This window comes from Idiotropiscis lumnitzeri, chromosome 12 (genome assembly GCF_059441095.1).
Source record: "Idiotropiscis lumnitzeri isolate Australia: NSW breed Sydney's pygmy pipehorse chromosome 12, RoL_Ilum_1.0, whole genome shotgun sequence".
NCBI lineage: Eukaryota > Metazoa > Chordata > Actinopteri > Syngnathiformes > Syngnathidae > Idiotropiscis > Idiotropiscis lumnitzeri.
Window position 1 is genome coordinate 15,462,493 of NC_142402.1, and position 17,306 is coordinate 15,479,798.

The 17,306-nt window shown below is 40.7% G+C and overlaps 2 protein-coding genes across 3 annotated transcripts; one reads left to right on the top strand and one right to left on the bottom strand.

The window, feature by feature from the left end:
* Nucleotides 1–613: 613 nt before the first annotated feature.
* Nucleotides 614–4,719, bottom strand: pex19 (peroxisomal biogenesis factor 19). 2 transcript variants are annotated; one of them, XM_088310250.1, is made up of 8 exons: nt 4,388–4,719; nt 4,021–4,106; nt 3,760–3,925; nt 3,251–3,336; nt 2,427–2,603; nt 2,195–2,353; nt 2,073–2,117; nt 614–1,837 (listed from the first exon to the last, which is right to left on the bottom strand). In XM_088310250.1, the coding sequence occupies exons 1-8, from the start codon at nt 4,449–4,451 to the stop codon at nt 1,754–1,756; spliced, it is 867 nt and encodes a 288-aa protein (XP_088166376.1). In that variant the 5' UTR covers nt 4,452–4,719; the 3' UTR covers nt 614–1,753. The 2 variants fall into 2 exon arrangements, with proteins under 2 accessions (XP_088166376.1, XP_088166375.1); XM_088310249.1 differs by having other exon boundaries at nt 3,760–3,928; nt 4,388–4,707.
* Nucleotides 4,720–7,145: 2,426 nt separating this feature from the next.
* myadmb (myeloid associated differentiation marker b) lies at nt 7,146–15,681 on the top strand. Its single transcript, XM_088310248.1, has 2 exons — nt 7,146–7,279; nt 13,490–15,681. The coding sequence occupies exon 2, from the start codon at nt 13,545–13,547 to the stop codon at nt 14,424–14,426; it is 882 nt and encodes a 293-aa protein (XP_088166374.1). The 5' UTR covers nt 7,146–7,279; nt 13,490–13,544; the 3' UTR covers nt 14,427–15,681.
* Nucleotides 15,682–17,306: the final 1,625 nt, after the last annotated feature.

The following is a 17,306-nucleotide window of genomic DNA, read 5'->3' on the forward strand; positions in this document are numbered from 1 at the left end:
TGAAAGGGATTTTATGGACCATCCTGTCCTGTTATGGTTTAGAATTTAAATCTAAAAATAAAATAAATTTATAATGTTATTTTATATTGTTATATATTTTAAATGCTAATTAGCATACGCATTTAATTCAAAATGAGTTTTAAAGTGGATATTTTTTTTTATAAAATGAATTTAAATAAATATGCATACATGAAGTATATATGAACCGTTTTTTTGGCCAATTTTGTTATCTTAAAATGATTAACCCCAACCATTTTTTTGGTAAGTTTACATTTTTTTTCCTCAATTACAAAACAAAAAAATCCTCTCAGTAACTGTAGTAGTTACACTAAATACTGACAATAATTTTTTGCTTTAAAATTCAGTGCACCACATTGACTCATGCACATATTTAGTATTGCAAAACGATTTGAGTATTTCAGTGACATAATAGCCATATCTTTAAAAGGACTAATACGCATAACCCAAGTTCATCTTCTTGATATCATTCTTTTATTAAGTATTTAGAGCGCATAAAACCCTCAAAACAACCCACATAGTAGTGGCTCTGGGCTAGCTACGTCGTTCAACCCTGAATGGATGGCATGAGTTTGAATGCACGTTTGACACAAAATTTCTCTCTGCCTCTTTTATTATACAGCAGCAGTTTGCTATGTGCTTTCTGGATCAGTCTCCATAGTTGCACATAGCGAAACAACCGTTTCAGACACACAAAGTGCTCCAGCCTTTTGTTAATGCACCTTTTAAAGTGAGAGCTTGTGAACCCTCCACTCAAACAAACATCAATCTTCACAATAAACACACAAATCCTCGAGGGAAGCACTTAAGGAAACCTCACACTATAATCCTAATCACCAAATCAATCACTTAGATCAATACTGGGATGACTGTGGGAAAAAACTACAGTGAGGAAACAATGATCTTTTATTAAATAATGATCAAGATATGCGGTGTTTTTATGTTTATGTTAAACACAATTACACTATCACATGAACAGAGCACTCACTCTTGTGTAGTGGGGTCAAATTGACCCATTTTAACCATTTTCTGGATTTATTTTCTAAATTGCACCATTTTTGATCCCCATCTTTTGTTGGAATCCGTTTCATCCTCCTGTTATACTGTGGGTCAAATTGACCTGTAAAAAAAAATCAGTATTTTAAAGACATTTTTTGGGGGGAGTTTCATTCCCTTTTATATATTTTTTTGTTAGTCTGACGCGCTAAGACTGACCTGGAAAAATGTAGATTACAGTGCTTAATTGCGATATATTTTTTTTAAGTACCGATAATTTTTTCTTTCAGTTACATTAAACCTCCTGTTATAGTCTCGTTTTTTTTTTTTAATTCTATTTTTTTAACGCATAAATCGGTCCCCTTCTTTTCTTCTAGGTTCACAAACCTAGAATCGACCTTAAGGCGGAATTGTATTTTATTTTTAACGGTATCTAATATTATTTACTGTCAAATTGACCCTCAACATACAGTAACAGGAGGGTTAAAGACATCCCAGAGTGGGTGCAGTGCTATCCTTCAGGAGGGAATACAGTTAAAATTAAGGAGTTGGATGAAAATAATTAATGCAGGGATGTTTAAATGTTCGAGCGCGTGTTGGACTTTCGTAAGCTCGTCCACATCTGTCTGCATGTCTGGGTCCTGAGGGCGAGCGTGTGTGTGACACGAGCGTCACAATGTCACCACCCAACTCCTGGTGGCATGGCCCTTTCCGCAGTCGGGGTTGAGTCGCCACCTCCTCACATGATGGAGCATTGCTCGCCCGCCCCACCGAGGCCACCCGGGAGGTTAAGGGAGTCCATGTCAAAGTTAAAGCCAGGAGGCTGTTGAGGGGAAAAGATCAACGTATCAGTCAATTGATCAATCTATCTTTCAATTTGTAATAATAGTTGCAGAGTTGTTGTTCCCCACCCCCCCAAAAAAATGTATGCCTTAAAAAAAAGTTTGACTAAAAAAAATAAATAAATAACCTCCTCCCCAAAAAAAAGTTTCCCATAAATGTATATATATTTTTTTTAATTGCAAGATGAATAACATGTCTAATAATCATCAACTTACGGCGTCTCCTGCAAGCTCTTTCGGTGGTTGTCCAAGTTCCTGCAGCTTTGTGGCAAAACAAAATGATATGAGGAGGATGATATGAAGACCTCAGAGGAGCTCCTCGAGACGAGTCCTCTTACCTTCTGCATGAGGTCCATGATGCCTTCAAAGACCTTGTCGCCATCTTCCTCCCTCTCAAAGTGCTGGCAGATTTCTCCCATGACTTTGGCCTGCTGCTCGTAGCGTTGGACATCTTCTGGGCTCAGGCTGGACCTGTTGGCCTCCAACCACTCAGGATACTGAGGACGAACAGGTTTGTCCAGTCAGCAAGTGAACGGCTGCCACCGCCGCGTGTTGATCCTCCCGACAAACCTTAGTGGTGATCTCCTTGAGGGACGGATAGAGCACCTCCTTGGAGAGGAGATTCTGCATGATGGATTGCATGATGGGAAGGATGTTGGCGTCATCGCCCCCGCCTCCTTCACCGCCCTCATCCAATCCCAAGCCTTCCAGGGCCTTGACCAGATCGTCTCCGGCCAGGCCAGAAGACTGCGGGAACATATACAAATGTGTGCAACTCAGGTACAATGGCACCAGTTTATTTCTTTTTACACTTGTATGACAATTAACTCATTCGGCCACAGACGTAAATATTCGTCAACCGTAATTCAAATGTTTTGAATTGGCGCGTGCGTTTTGCAATTGGTACGGTCTCGCCCAGCTTCTGCGGAGTTGTATCGCTATTGATTAGCGATCGGCACAGCTTTTGAGTCTAAGACAAAGGTGAGTGAAACCCAGCTCAGAGGGACAGAAATGCCAACATGTGGAAAGTCGGACAAGGATAGACACCTCATACTGAAAAAGGCAATTGATAGCTTTCTATGATGCCTTTAACGCTATTAAACATATGAAACAATTTTTTGTTGTTCATACGTCTCAGTAATAACAATAGTTACAGTGTGACTCACGGGTGTTTCTAGTTGCTGAGGTGGTGCCTTTTAGACTGATTTCTTAAACATTAGATAGTGCCTGCGAAAACTTCATTTGCTGTTTCGGAAACATGGAGACCAGAGAGCTGTATATGGGAGAACAGCAAACTGAAGGAACCGCCAAAAACAATCAAACTGAAAGCGGCAGCAGTAAAGGCCTGGAAAAGTGAAGAGTACAACAGCCTTAAGTAAAAGTAGAAAGTCTACCTGCAAGTTATCAGCGTTCTTTGCGAGACCACGGAGGGTGTCTTTGAGGCAGGAGGTGAATTCTTGCTGGGAAGCCGTGTCAGTCCCTGCAATAAACACATTGTTTATCCATCCATTATCTTATCCGCTTTTCCTCTCAAGGGTGCTGGAGCCTATCGCGACTGTCTTCAGGCAGTAGGCGGTGTACACCCTTAACTGGTTGCCAGCCAATTGCAGGGCACACAAAGACGAACAACCACTCACGCTCACACACCTGGAGTGTCCAATCAACCTGCCAATCATGTCTTTGAAATGTGGGAGGAAACCGGCATACCCAGAGGAAACCCACGCAATCACACGGAGAACATGCAAGCTCCACACAGGAAGGCCGGTGTTGGAATCAAACCCTGCACCGCTGTACTGTGAGGCGGACATGCTAACCAGTTGCCCATACAATGTTTAATCAATGGAAACAAAAAAACGGTCAGGTGAAAAGAATAAAAAAAAAAAAAAAAAACACCCAAACTCACCAACTTTGCCGGCTGCCTCTGAGAGTTTCTGAAAGTGCTGGAGCAGGCCAGGCTCCTCCTGGGCCAGCTCCGTCATGGCTTTCTCCCACTCCTGCTGGGCCTGAGCTGCCATGTCACCCTCGAAGAGGGTCTCGAAGAGTTTGCAGTCCTCGAGCAGTGGCGGCTGCTGCTGTGGGAAAATGTGTGTGTGCGTGTGGAAATAAATGTTTCTCTATATGCTTTCATAACAGCAACAAAAAATCACAAACGTATGACACCAACCTTCTCTGCTCCATGGCTGGACGAGGAGGAGGAAGGAGCTTTCGGTTCAGGAGGCGCAGACTGCTTGTCAAAGTCATCCAGTGCACCTAAAAAACAAACACTTAGAAGCTTTAAATGACTGTACTGTAAAAAGCCAAGTGTTGTAAAGACGAGCAAATTTTCCTGGTAAACCCCTTATAAAGTACACGACTACACTTTAAATTTGAATTGTAACAAAGCTTCACTTGAGTTTGACAGCAACTTCACAGTGAAACACAACAGCATCCGACGAACTAACTGCCATTTCCCACGTAGAGGAAGAGGACCAGGTTCCTGAAATGTCGGTTTTTATTTAAATGAATATTTAACATTTTAATTGAAACCGTACTGTCCAATAAGTCGTCCAGTTCAGCGTCGTGGCTGTTCTGCGCCTCTTCAGCTCCAGACGCCATGATTAACTCTCTTCCACTGACGGGCTGCAGCGGCGCGTCTCACAAAAATGACGTCACATTCACACAATTGACGCTCGGATTTACGTCACCATTCAAAAACAAGTCGAGTGCACTCTTGTGGTAAACAGAGAGTAATGCGTTGTTGTAAATTTGGGGGGATTCTGCAACCAAAGGAAACTAAAACGGAAGTAACTAAAATGAAATGAAACAAACAAAAATTATACCATATAATGCAAATACAATTCAATGACATAAGACACTAAAACAATAAAATAAAAAAAAGAAAATCAATACCATTTAAATAAAATCAGTATAGTTTAAATAAAAAACTGTTCAATACAATAAAAATAAATACAAATACCAAAATAAAATCCAAATACAATAAAAATACAATCCAATACAAATATAGTAAAATATATTAAAAATAGAATATAATGCCTTAAGGGCGATATGGTGGCCGACTGGTTAGCACGATGGCCTCACAGGGCAGAGGTGGAAACCGGAGTACCCACAGGAAATCCACGCAGGCACGGGGACTACACGCAAACTCCACACAGGAAGGCCGAAACCGGGATCGAACCCACGACATCTGCACTGTGAGGCCCTTGACCTAACCAGTTGTCCACTGTGCCAACCCAAGACAGCACTATGAAACCTAAAAAAGATGATAATAAAAAGTATGAATAATAAGAATACAGTAAATCTAAAATGACATAATATATGTTCAATTAATATCAATATAAATCCCAGAAACAATGCTTTAAAAATAAATGATAACAAATTCAAAATAATAAATGACGCCTCGGGTGAACCGAACAACATACATGAAAACTTAAAAGACAGTATGGATGGATTAGGTTACAATTTGATTTAATTTAACTTTATTCAAATGATGAATATTAATAAATTATTTCAAACAAATATATCCAGATGCCATTTAATCTTACAAATCATGCCACCTGCGCTCAATAAAAACTTGGTAATTGATTATTTTCAGGTATTCTTCTCAGAATCTAGCTGTTGTTCACAAGAAGAATAGAACCATCGACAAACTTAACAACAGCATAACTCAATTGAAGCCAATTGAATATATTCTGGAGGAATGTGCAAGACAGACTAATATCTTCCCTCTCTAAGACTTTCTCCTTGTTTTTAATAACAACGCCATCTGTCGCTAAATAAAAACCATTGTTTGGGGTGACGTTAAGCGATTGCTAGGCAACGTCAATAAACAATCAGTGGGCCCTTCATTTGAGTCAGGGCGTTCCAATGAATGACATACCATGTGAGTTATCACTGCTGTACTGGAGGATCATATTACAACACTTTTCCAGTACAGGAAACCCACTTGATGCAACTTTTTTTTTTTTTTTTTTTGACAGCTTCTGCTTTTTCTGCAATGTTACTTGGAATCTTACGTATGCTCATTGTGTACAGGAAAATCCATTGAATTATCCGTAGTTCAAATTGACCTGTGATGGTAAACAGGGAAGTGTGATGATAACCACAGAGCAAGAATTACATTGAATTTACTCATAGTGTAAAGGGATCACTGACAGAAGGGGCTGTATGCGACGGAGGAAACTCATTTTGGCTGCTCACATCCGGGATCTCTTTTAACTTTGTAACTTGTCTTCCAACTTTGTGTTCCTTCATCTTCAAACGTCTCTTTATTTTACTTTCATTTGCGCTTCATGTTAAACGTTGTTTCCCTTTCTATTCCTTCATCTTCAAAGACACTTTTGAATAAATAGTCTTACTTTGTGTACAGTATTTAACGGTGACAGTTCAAAACTGGAATCACTGAATATTATATTGGATTTTTAGTTCTTCATGAGAACAATTTGAAAGTCAATTATTAGATAGGACCAGAGGAGACCAAATAAAGACATTTAAATGATCAAGCATCCTGAAATTAAGCCTTAATTTAGCATTTTCCCCCACAATTGGTTAATGTTTTTTTTAACATTTATAAAGAATGAAATTAATTGCCATTTAAATGATGAAGAGTCCTGTAACATCAGTTGCATAATTTTTCCTCCCTTAAATTGGTCTATTAAAATAATTAGATGGTGTGGGAGTACCTAATGAATTGTCTAGTGCAGGGGTGGGCAAACTTTTTGATTGGCGGGCCACAATGGGTTCTAAAATTTAACAGAGGGGCCGGACCAGGAGCAGATGGATGGAGTGTTTTGGTAACCTCATCTCATCTGAGAAAAAAACCCCAAACATTTAATTTTAAATAAAAGTGAACAAAAACATTACAACAAAATATATGTCTTTGGCACACTAAAGTATTTAGAAAATAAAACATGAACAAGGTTTATTCATTTAATTTATTACAAGTTTGGCGGGCCGGATTAAAACGTTTAACGGGCCGCATGTGGCCCCCGGGCCGTAGTTTGCCCACGCCTGGTCTGGTGAGTGTGTTTTGTCATCATGGATTTAGAAGAAAAATAAGTGTGTAAAAAAAAAAAAAAAAAAAAAGAAAAGTCAATACAGTTCTAAAAGTAGTCCACGTGGTGAACCTTTGCACCACAATGTGTGTGTGTGTGTGTGTGTGTGTCACCGTTTCCGGGGTGACCAGAGAGGAGGAGGAGGATGTCGATGAGGAGCAGTAGGAGTACGTTGGAGGTGTGGCATGTACAGATGTGACTAACGGTACGAGGACATTCGATGCCTAATTTGGAGGTCGGGGCGGGGAGGGAGCTGGCAAGGAAGTCAAGTGGGAGTCTGCTCTGCTCGCTTTCTATCGCTCTCCTTCTGTGTGTGTGAGAGACTCTCCACCGCTGGATGTTTGTGTGAGACGCTGCAGCTGAGCACACGAGGTAAAGAACTTGTTGCATCTTGTACAAAAATAGTACTTTTTTCTTGTTAAACAAACATGTGTTTAGTTGGAGAAACTGGATGTTGACAAAAAAAAAAAAAGTCAAGGCTACTTTGTGAGTTTTTTTTTCCTCATGATGAAAATACAATTAACATGTGGTAATGTTGGAGGAACCTTAAGGAAAAAAAGACATTTTTGTGCTTGTTTCAGTGTGCGGTTGGAGTATAAATGCGCAAAGGAGTCATTTGAGAGTGAAGGGGCTACTTTTTGTTTTTTCTTCTTTGCTTTTGTGCAGTCATGAGAAAAATAGAAATAAGATAGCCTTTTGTGCATGTTCACACTTGTGTTTTGTCGTTAAAATGTGCAGGGAGGTGAGTGTGTCAAATAATTGAATGTGTGCGTGTATTTGTTGGCTGCAGGGCGTGGCAGTCGGCACACCCACCTCCACTAACCTCGTCTCAATGAATTAAGACCCCAAAAGCGGAGCTAATCAGCTTTTATAAATAGACTACAACTTTTTGCCAGTTAGGTTAGCTGGACAAGAATCCTGAATTTATCCCTAATCCTAAAGCTAACCATAACTTTACCCACCCCATTATTAACCCTAACTTCCTCAGTTCTAACAAAATAGAAAAAAATAAAATTGAAAGATTATTTTCATGAATGAAGTTAAATAAAAATGAATGCTAAAACAAAAAAAAAAAAACTAAAACCACACGTCACATTTGTATTTTATATTTTCAAACTTCACAACTTGTCATCATCCGGGACCCACTAATTCACATTCATCAGTTGGGGGCGGTCATGTACTATTGAGATGGCTTGACAACTGAAAATAAATCCCGCAGTAGAAGCACAAGGGAGGACGAAACATAATGCTTGCATTTTTCTGTGTTGGCAGGTCAAGTAGAGCGAGAAATGTTATTGCTGTGCGTATCACACGGTGGAATACTGCATCGTGCTGTTATTTTTTTTTTTAATTAATGAATTAATTTTTTTCCCATTAATTTCATTGGAGAAAGACGATTTGAGATACGTGTAGTGTCACGGAACAAATTAAACGTGTACGTAACTCAAGGCACCCGAACCCAATTCCTCACCAAAGTATAAACCACTCGTTACAACGGCTAAAGAAGCCTTTTCCCTTGTTTTTTTTTTTTTTAAAAAGACTTGGGAGCTTTCTTTACGGTCTCGCCATAAATGAAAAAGAATAAAACAAAGTGGACTTTGTCCCTCTGCAGGATTTATTTAGTGTCTCTAAGTGCACATTCAGCCCAGTCCTCATCTCGGCGTTGGCACATAAATGAGTTAGGGGATGAAATCTGGTTAGCTGCGTGTCGCCGTGGCAACTGAACTCATGACGCCGTCGGTCAGGAGTCGCGGGGGTGGGTCACGTCCTGTTTTGCCGTCCCCATCCCGAGACCTGCAAGCACTATTTTCAGCCCTTGTCCATTTGGGGAAGTAACCACGCACACATATACACACACACGTACACACACACACTCCCAACCCTGCCACCACCACTGTGTGTAAGTGTCTTTTCCTCTTATGTTTTCCATGCGGTACAGTGGAAAAGCCGCCTTTTTTTTTTCTGCCCCCACCCCAACCCTACATGATATTTGGAAGCTCTTCTACATGACGTGTAATTGCTCCTAAAGCTGGAACGGGACGGGAAAAGGGAGGGGAGGGGAAGGAACACCACTGAGTGAAGGGAAAGAAATTGGAGAAAGTGAGGAGGGAAAGAAAAAAAAAAGTCGGGGAGCCAGACTGCCATCTGGAACACATCAGCAAGTTGGAATTTATTTTTTTAATTTTTTTTTCTTTCACATGGAATAATGTGGGCGGTGAAAGGGGAAGGGGGCCCCACAGTGACTCACTGCTCTGCTATTCCACTCCATCGCCGGCCTGTAAGTGTGTGTCGGCGATGTGGCCTGAGCTCAGGGCTTCCCCGGGTTCCTCCCTTTCTCTCCTGCCCAATTCCCCACCCCCACCAATCCTTTCTTCACCTCCTTTGCCTTCATACCTCCTCCGCCGTTAATGGCGGCTAATGTAAACAAGGCCCATTCCGTTCGTTTATAAGCATCTCTTGGGGTACGACGCTAATGCGGCGTGCAGCCAAGCGGGTGATGGATGTCTATGGGATGGGGGAGGAAGACATGTGGTGTGGTCCAAATGCAACTTTCGGTCGATCTCGCTTTTTAGGCCTCTTAAAATCTTGCCTTTCCCAGTAGACTGTTAGTTAAGAATGTAGAAATAACCAAGAAGAAGAAAAAGCTGAGAGATATGAAGCACAAATTTTTCCTCCCTGATCTGTTGGCAAAATATTCATTAATCATGTGTGCGGTCAGAACAAGTGTGAAGTGATTGTGAAGTGAAACGGACCCTTATGCAAATAAGTGGTGTACAGATATGATGAAAGGCTAAATTTAAGCAAATTTTAACAGACTTCCGATCAGAATCAGCAAATGATGAGTTCAGAATATTTTTTTTCCTTCCAAATCTGCTTTGAAAAAATTTGGACAATTGTAATTGTTAAGCCTGTTTAATATTTACGATGACAAATCATTTTGCGTGCGATCAGCAGACTGTATCATAACACACACTGATAATCAGGCTGAATTTTAGTATTCCCCCGTTTTCCATCAAAGACCCGATTGTCAGATGTCCCGAAAAGATTCTCTCATGGTATGGAATGTGTTAAGAGTGAATTTTCCCTCCCGATCTGCTCGGAAAACACTCGGGCCGACAAGCGTGAATGTGAAGCAGAGCACATACGGCTTTTTAAACTCCCTGTAAAGAGAAAATAGTTGTCTTTGAAATATAACACACCACACAGAAGAGTGTCGTGAACAACCATGCCAAATTTGAATGATTAACAAAACAACTCCGTTTTGTTGATCCATTCCATGTCAGCGGAGACAAAGTAATGTGAAAATCCAAGGAAATTGCGTGAGAATACTGAGACAGCCGAAGCATCAAAGAACGAAACGATTACATGCCCCGAGACGCCCCCCCGCCCCCAACCCCAATTAAAACCTTTAGAATGTGCGTCTCTTATGGCAACATAAACATGGTTGCTTCGCAATAAATACACCAGGCGGTCTCGGAAAGGATGACATCGTTCAGAGGAAGTTACATTTTTATAAGTGGATCTCATTGACTATAAATCTAAAGACACGCAGCTGGCCGCTGTCTTGTTTATGACATTGGCGGGTGGAGTAGCGGGAAGAGGCGGATCTCGCAAAGTTGTCGGGCGTGGCAGGCGTATGCAATTTTGGACTTTTTACTACGATTCCACATGAGGCTAGTTTTCAGCACAAACAGGATGTTTTTTTTTGCATCGTTCAGTCATCTTTTCAATGTACGAGATGGTCAGCCATCTCGCTAGCCGCCTGCCAGAACTATATGGTGGGAGTCAGCGTCAAAAAAGGTGAAGAAATTGGACGGATTTAAATTTTGGGCAAGAAAGGGTGATTTGGGACTCAAGCATTGTCTTTTTTGGGCCACCAACGTGAGGGAATATTTAAAAAATAAATATTCCTGAACGCAGACCGTAAACAGTTTTTCTGATGTTATCAATAGCACAAATAAAATAGAGCACAAGATTTTGTTTTATCCAAATTGTAGGAATTATCTTATTTTACTATGAGCCAAATTAAAAGAATTGTATTTCTTCGTGAGCAAAGTGGGAAATAGTAAAAATGCAGGGAGATGACATGCAAATTCCATACAGGAGGGCTTGAGCCGAGAGATGAACTTTTGACCTTCCAACTGTGAGGCCAATGGGCTAATCACGATTCCAACATGCTGATTACACAGAACTTTGTTTTGTTCAAAGTGGAGAATAGTCGAAAACTCGGCACCTCAACAGAAATATCTCTTTCGATGTTATAAATGGCACAACCAAAAAAAAAACGGAGTTGTACTTTTGGGCAAGAGAAGTGAACCACCCAACAACAACAAACAAATTGAGCGCCGGATTACGAGGGGATATTTGAAAAAACTAGATGCCTAAACACAGACATCTTTTAGAAAAGCCATAACTGACACATACACAAATGTAGCACAAGATCTAAATGGAAGAAATTGTATTTTGTTTATGGCGAGCAAAGTGTGGAACATTAAAAACCCAACTGCCATCTCAATGTGGTCACTGTAAGTTACAACAGGCTTCCATTAGTCGCATGGCTCTTTTCTCACCCCTCGACAAGCGTGTTATGTCTAGTGAGGCGCCAGAAGGGCTCCAGCGTTGAGTGAAGGTGGGCACTTCAAAGCCTCAAACCAAAAACTCCCCATGGAGTGTTGCTGTCGATAAATCTGAGCGGTGAATGGAACGCATCAAGCAAGTAGAGTGGGATTCCAAAAAGGAGAAGTCCGCCCTCACAGATGACAGGGGTCAGCGTGGGGCGCCGCCCCAGGCCACGCCACGCCTGCAGAGAACTCCAACACGGATGGAATGTTGGAGCGAGGCAGGCCAAGTCTCTGAGTAGCAGAAATGACTTGCAGACTACAGCCGTAAAAGTCAAGCTGGAAAGGAGCGAGTGAAGGGAAAGACAGTTCTCAGCAGATTATTCAAGCAGATGTAAATGTGTCCACCACAGAGGAGTCATTATTTGTGCTGGAGACACAACAACACCCTTGTGTGTGCATGTTTTTTTTTTCTGGAGGATGGGGGCCGAAGTTATGTCAAGTTTGCAAGCCGTCGCCCCCATGTGGCCCAGAGGCGCTAATTCATCTTCCCAATACAGAAGCAGCAAAACAGGGTTTGAAAAAAAGGGATATTATATTTAACAAAAACTACAAAATCCACAAAAACTTTATACATAAAAAAAACTAAAACTAATAAAAACTAAACTGAAGTGAAATATCCCCAAAAAAATTAAGCACTAACTGGATTAAAAAAAAATAAATAAAATGTCAAAGCACTATAAAAACTATAATGAAAAATAACAACCTCTCTTTTGGACATTTTTTTTTTTGCATTGACGAGCAAAAACTTGAGATACAAACACTGTAAAATGGCAGTCAACTCAACTGACACCAAAACCAGCTGCAATTTGGCAGATAGTGAACAATTCTTTGAAAAACAAGTTTCAAAGATGTCCATTGCCACTTCAAGTTAAGGAATACTATCAAAAGCGTTTTATATTTAAAAGAACCGCAGAGCGTCGTTTAAGCGCATTTAGCTTCTTGCTAACAAACAATGCGAAACGCCATCGACAAGCTAACAAATATTGTTTTTGTAGCGACGTTAGAACGCTTAGGCAACGGATGTTTGAACACAAGCTAGAACGAATTATCGACATTTCTATTTCATTCACATTTTAACAAAACCAGGAGTAGAAAGTATTGAAAGCTGTTTTCAAATGAAGGAAGTAAAAGTAACAATCCATGAGAAGAATAAAAAAAAACAGGAAAGTACAGCTAGCTCAAAAATGTACTCCAGTTCAGTAACAAAGACAAAGTATTTGTACTTGGCTACTCCTCACTGCTGCTTTTTACAGTTGTGGTCCCCACAGGAATGTATTTGATTTATAGCCGCCACACCCAATGTAGTTTTGTGTGCAGTCCACAGGCCGCATATTTATTTTTAATACGGTGCTTTTTTTTTTTTTGTTAGTTATAACAACCCTCCAGAGCCAAAAAATGGCATCGACTTGTTATGAGTCAGCCACCTTTCTTTTTGTCACCACGAGAAGTTTACCACCCTGCTTCCATTGAAGGAAAAAAAAAATGGCTTAAAGCAGAATGAATGAATGAATGATGAATTACATTCATGTAAATGAAAAATAAAATGTGAAAATATATTTTTAATTAATTTAAAATAAAAATGCAATTTGTGTTGTTTTTGAATGAATAACACCAAAATATATTTAATTTGTGTTCTAGTCAAAAGAAAATGTCAGTTCATTCATGTTGCACAAACTGTTCTTTACATTCTATGGAGTTACTTTGTTTTTTTCTAAAGTACAATTGCTACAGTGTAGAGTAATATTTCTTATTTATTCTCATTCCAAAAAATAAAAAATAATTTGGTTGGTGTTTTGGAGGCAATGGAATAGATTAATTGCATTTTGAGGTACAAGTGTGGTTCAGGGATAAATTAAACTTCTAAGTCAAGCCACAGCTCTATTAATATTAGTAATTCGAAAGAGTTTTACGGAGTTGTAGGTTTAAGCCCTCATGTATCCCTCTTGTATTCTTTCTTCAGATTTGTCTACCTAAGAATCTGCCGGTCTTCCCGAACAAGGCAACCTAGCATCAACATGGCGATTGTTCTGCACTCTACCCCCCTCTTGTGGACGCGTCTGGTGGCACTGATCTTCGCCTGCGTGGCCTTCTCGGTGGCGGTCCACGGCGGACGTCTGTACCACGGCACGGGCGACTGGTGCATCTTCTGCTGGGCCTTCAGCTTCGCCGGCACCCTGCTGGTGCTCCTGGTGGAGCTGTTCGGCCTGCAGACCCGAGCGCCCGTCTCCTGGAAGAACTTCCCCATCACGTTCGCTTGCTACGCCGCCCTGCTGTGCCTGTCGGCGTCCATCATCTTCCCTCTGTACTACCTGAAAGGCTCCATGGGGCCCAGCGAGGTGCGTGACTACCGCATCGTGTCCACCGTCTTCTCCTGCCTGGCCACCATCGCCTACATAAGCGAGGTGAGCATCAGCAAGGCCAGGCCGGGCGAGGTGGCCGGCTACATGGCCACCGCTCCAGGTCTGCTCAAAGTGTGCGAGACCTTCGTGGCATGCATCATCTTCGTGTTCATCAGCGACCCCGTGCTGTACGACCGCCATGACGCGCTCAAGTACTGCATGTCCGTCTACTGCATCTGCTTCATCTTGTCCGCCGCCATCATCCTGTTGTGTGTGGGCGAGTGCACCGGCTGCCTGCCGTTCCCCTTCGCCCGCTTCCTGTCCGGCTACGCCCTGCTGGCCGTGGTGCTCTACTTGTCGGCAACCATCGTCTGGCCCATCTTCAACTTTGATCCCAAGCACGGCGGTAACAAGCAGCGGCCGTCAGGCTGCGGCAGCACGCAGGGTCTGTGCACGTGGGACAAGCTGATGGCGGTGGCCGTGCTCACCGCTGTCAACTTTGTGCTCTACCTGGCCGACCTCATTTATTCCGCCCGCTTGGTGTTCGTCAGCGCTTGAGAATCTCAACTTGACTCCGAATTGGCTTCAAAAGTGTTTGCACATTGGAACCCACAAGAGTTCAAATTATTTTTTTTTTTTACAAAAAATAGGTAACTTGACATATAAGTTTAATTTGTTCCTTGAAACATTCATATTGCAAATCATCTTTCCCATCAAAATGAATAGAAATACCAATAATTTGTTCCAGCCACACTTTGTGCTCCTTCTGGTGTGTGCGCCTTGGCCACTAGAGGGCAGTATCATACAGCTATATTAGACACAAATGAAGAAGAGTTTCACAACTAAGTGACTCAGCAAGTTGCAGTAGTTTTAGTACTTATATGCCTTTTTTGGAGTTCAATTATATTTTTTTATGACAAATATGCCTCAAAATAGCTGAGATCAGCAAATTTACAAATCTAAAAGATCAACTCTACAAGTGGGTTTCTTTAGTCCTCTCACATTTTTGTGTTTTTCTTTTCCCCACTACACAACGGTAAAAAGGAAATACGCAATCCTAACATCGATAAGGAAAATATGCCTGCTCAGCAAATTTAGTGAAACTTTAGCCCAGTGAGCACCCAAAGCAACAACCACACAAGTGCCTTTTTTTCCCGTTTTTTTTTAACTACAGTTGATTGCTAATGACAGCGAAGAGGAAAAAATGTGATGACAACTACAGAATGGGAAATAGTTTCAATTGTTTGGGAGGAGATTATTATCAACGAAATTTCTGAGACTTCAGCTCAATGAGCATCCCCAAATCAGACGACAAGTGTGTTATATGAGGGATAGAAGACAAAGGTAATGATAACCACAGAATATTAAATGGGGAAAAATATATTTAAACTAAAACTATAAAGTGTTCAAAATTGGTACAATTTGGAGAATTTTCAAAATTTTCATTAAAAAAAATAAGCCTTTCCAAAAAATACTACATACTCTTTGGGGTCGTTATTATTATTTTTTTTTTTTTACTTTTTTGTCCCGGCAAAAGGTTACCATGGCAAAGATGGGAAAATGTCATGAAACATGAAATGAGGAAAAAGCTCATATCTTAAGTCCGCATATGTGCCGTGAAAACTTTATCAATTATGTACTATTAGTTTGGACAAAATGTACTAAGTGGACGCATTTAAGACCGCTACAATATGATTATTATAATACACTTAAATTGATACTAAAAATGTTCCCTTTATGAGGTTTCACTGTATTGAAGAATCCTCGGGTTTGCCAATTTTAATCTCGTGTGATTAAGCGGGGTAGAATTGTGGGCGGGGTCTTAGTGTGTGGGAGGGGTACATCTGGTTAGAGGGGGGGGGGGTTGCGTTATGTTGCTATGTTTACATGTGCGCTTTGTGAAGGACTCAACCCAGAGCATGCTAATGAAGTTTAAACACAAATTAATAAATAAACACAAAACATCATTCCGTTGATCCACATTGACATAAGCTGGAGAGGATGTGCATGTAAACATACAAGTGTATTGTTTTGACTTTTTTTTAGCCTTCTGAACGTCAGCTCAAAATTGGATTTTTCGTTGTCTTACTTGAAGCAGTGCATCACCTAAAACGAACAAGCGCGTTGATGTTTATTGACGTTAATTGTACAGGGTGCACATACTTGTACGTTACAATCTATATATGTGGAATTTGTGTGGATTTAAAAAAAAAAAAAAAGCAGACACATATATAAACGATATATGTGCACGGCATACAGTATCTTTTTGCGCACTTACATGCTATTCGTCACGTCAAGGGCTCTGTTATGGAAGGCTGTTGTACTTATTACTTATTTTTAATTAATACTTTTGTATTCTGCCATTTGTGTTTTGCAGCGTGCGCACCGTGTCAGTGTTGTCAGAAAAATGTAACCTTTTTTTTTTTTTGCATTTCAATAAAAAAATACATATTAAACACACTTTGATGCCTTCTTGTTTTAAGTGGTAAAGAGAACGTTCTCAGGAATTAGAAGAGGATTTACGACAAATTGTAACACCCTTGAGAGAAGGAAAGGGCATGTCCTCATGAGACTAAAGTGGGAAAATGTAATCCAGCGTGAGGAGAAAAGGGCAAGTTTTCATTGGATTTTAGGATTTTTTTTTTTAACTATAGGACCATTTTGAGGAGAATAGGCTCAAAAGCATTGGCGCTGAAAAAAAATTGCTGCTTGAAATGCTTTTCGATCACGCAAAGGCATGACCTGATAAAAATTGTCGTTTAAATGTGGAATTTGCGCACCTGTGTTGGCGCCCTCTTGAATATTTAGAATTGCGGGTAAATATGAAATTAAAAATCCACATTCCTTTTGTATTGAAATGGCTCTGTCGTCATGAGGAATTTTACTCACTGTTCAGAGTTGAAAAGGGGTTCGTTCACATGGGAATTGAGCAGAATGTGATGTCCTTTTTTGAGTTGAAAAGGGAGTTGATCTCTTTAGAATTCTCGAGGAATTCATATAAAATAACTATTTATTAAGTAGTAAAGGGCTGCTTTTGTAAGAATTTAGTGGCATTTCCAACATAGTGTTACAAAGAACGTGTGTCAGTGTGAAATATAAACCTGGTGGTTTGAGTGAGGTTTGGTCATACCATGTGTTGCCGAAGTTCGTTCCTGTCATCATGTTCTCCGACCAACAGTCAGAACTTTTGCACCGCAAAAGCAAATGTCCCGTTACAGTGATGCCAGCTTTCCACCAACAACTGCCCGGTGGAGTCTACGACGTCACCGTTCAGCTGTCAGTCAGACGAGGAGGCGGGACAGCGTGTTGATGGCTTCTGTAAACAAAAAAGGTATAAATAGTGAGGAGCACATGCTCAATTGCATTTAAGTTAAACAATGAGATGAACGTAAATTGTGGGTTATATGAAGACTGAAATGGAGCAATGCAGGTCGACTT

Bases quoted from the DNA above. Each gene is read 5' to 3' on its own strand.
- pex19 (XM_088310249.1), bottom strand. From the start codon at position 4,451: ATGGCGTCTGGAGCTGAAGAGGCGCAGAACAGCCACGACGCTGAACTG. The intron at 2,354-2,426 runs GTTTGTCGGGAG...GTTCGTCCTCAG, and splicing joins TCAAGGAGATCACCACTAAG to TATCCTGAGTGGTTGGAGGC. The intron at 1,838-2,072 runs GTAAGTTGATGA...TCCCCTCAACAG, and splicing joins AAGAGCTTGCAGGAGACGCC to CCTCCTGGCTTTAACTTTGA.
- myadmb (XM_088310248.1), top strand. From the start codon at position 13,545: ATGGCGATTGTTCTGCACTCTACCCCCCTCTTGTGGACGCGTCTGGTG.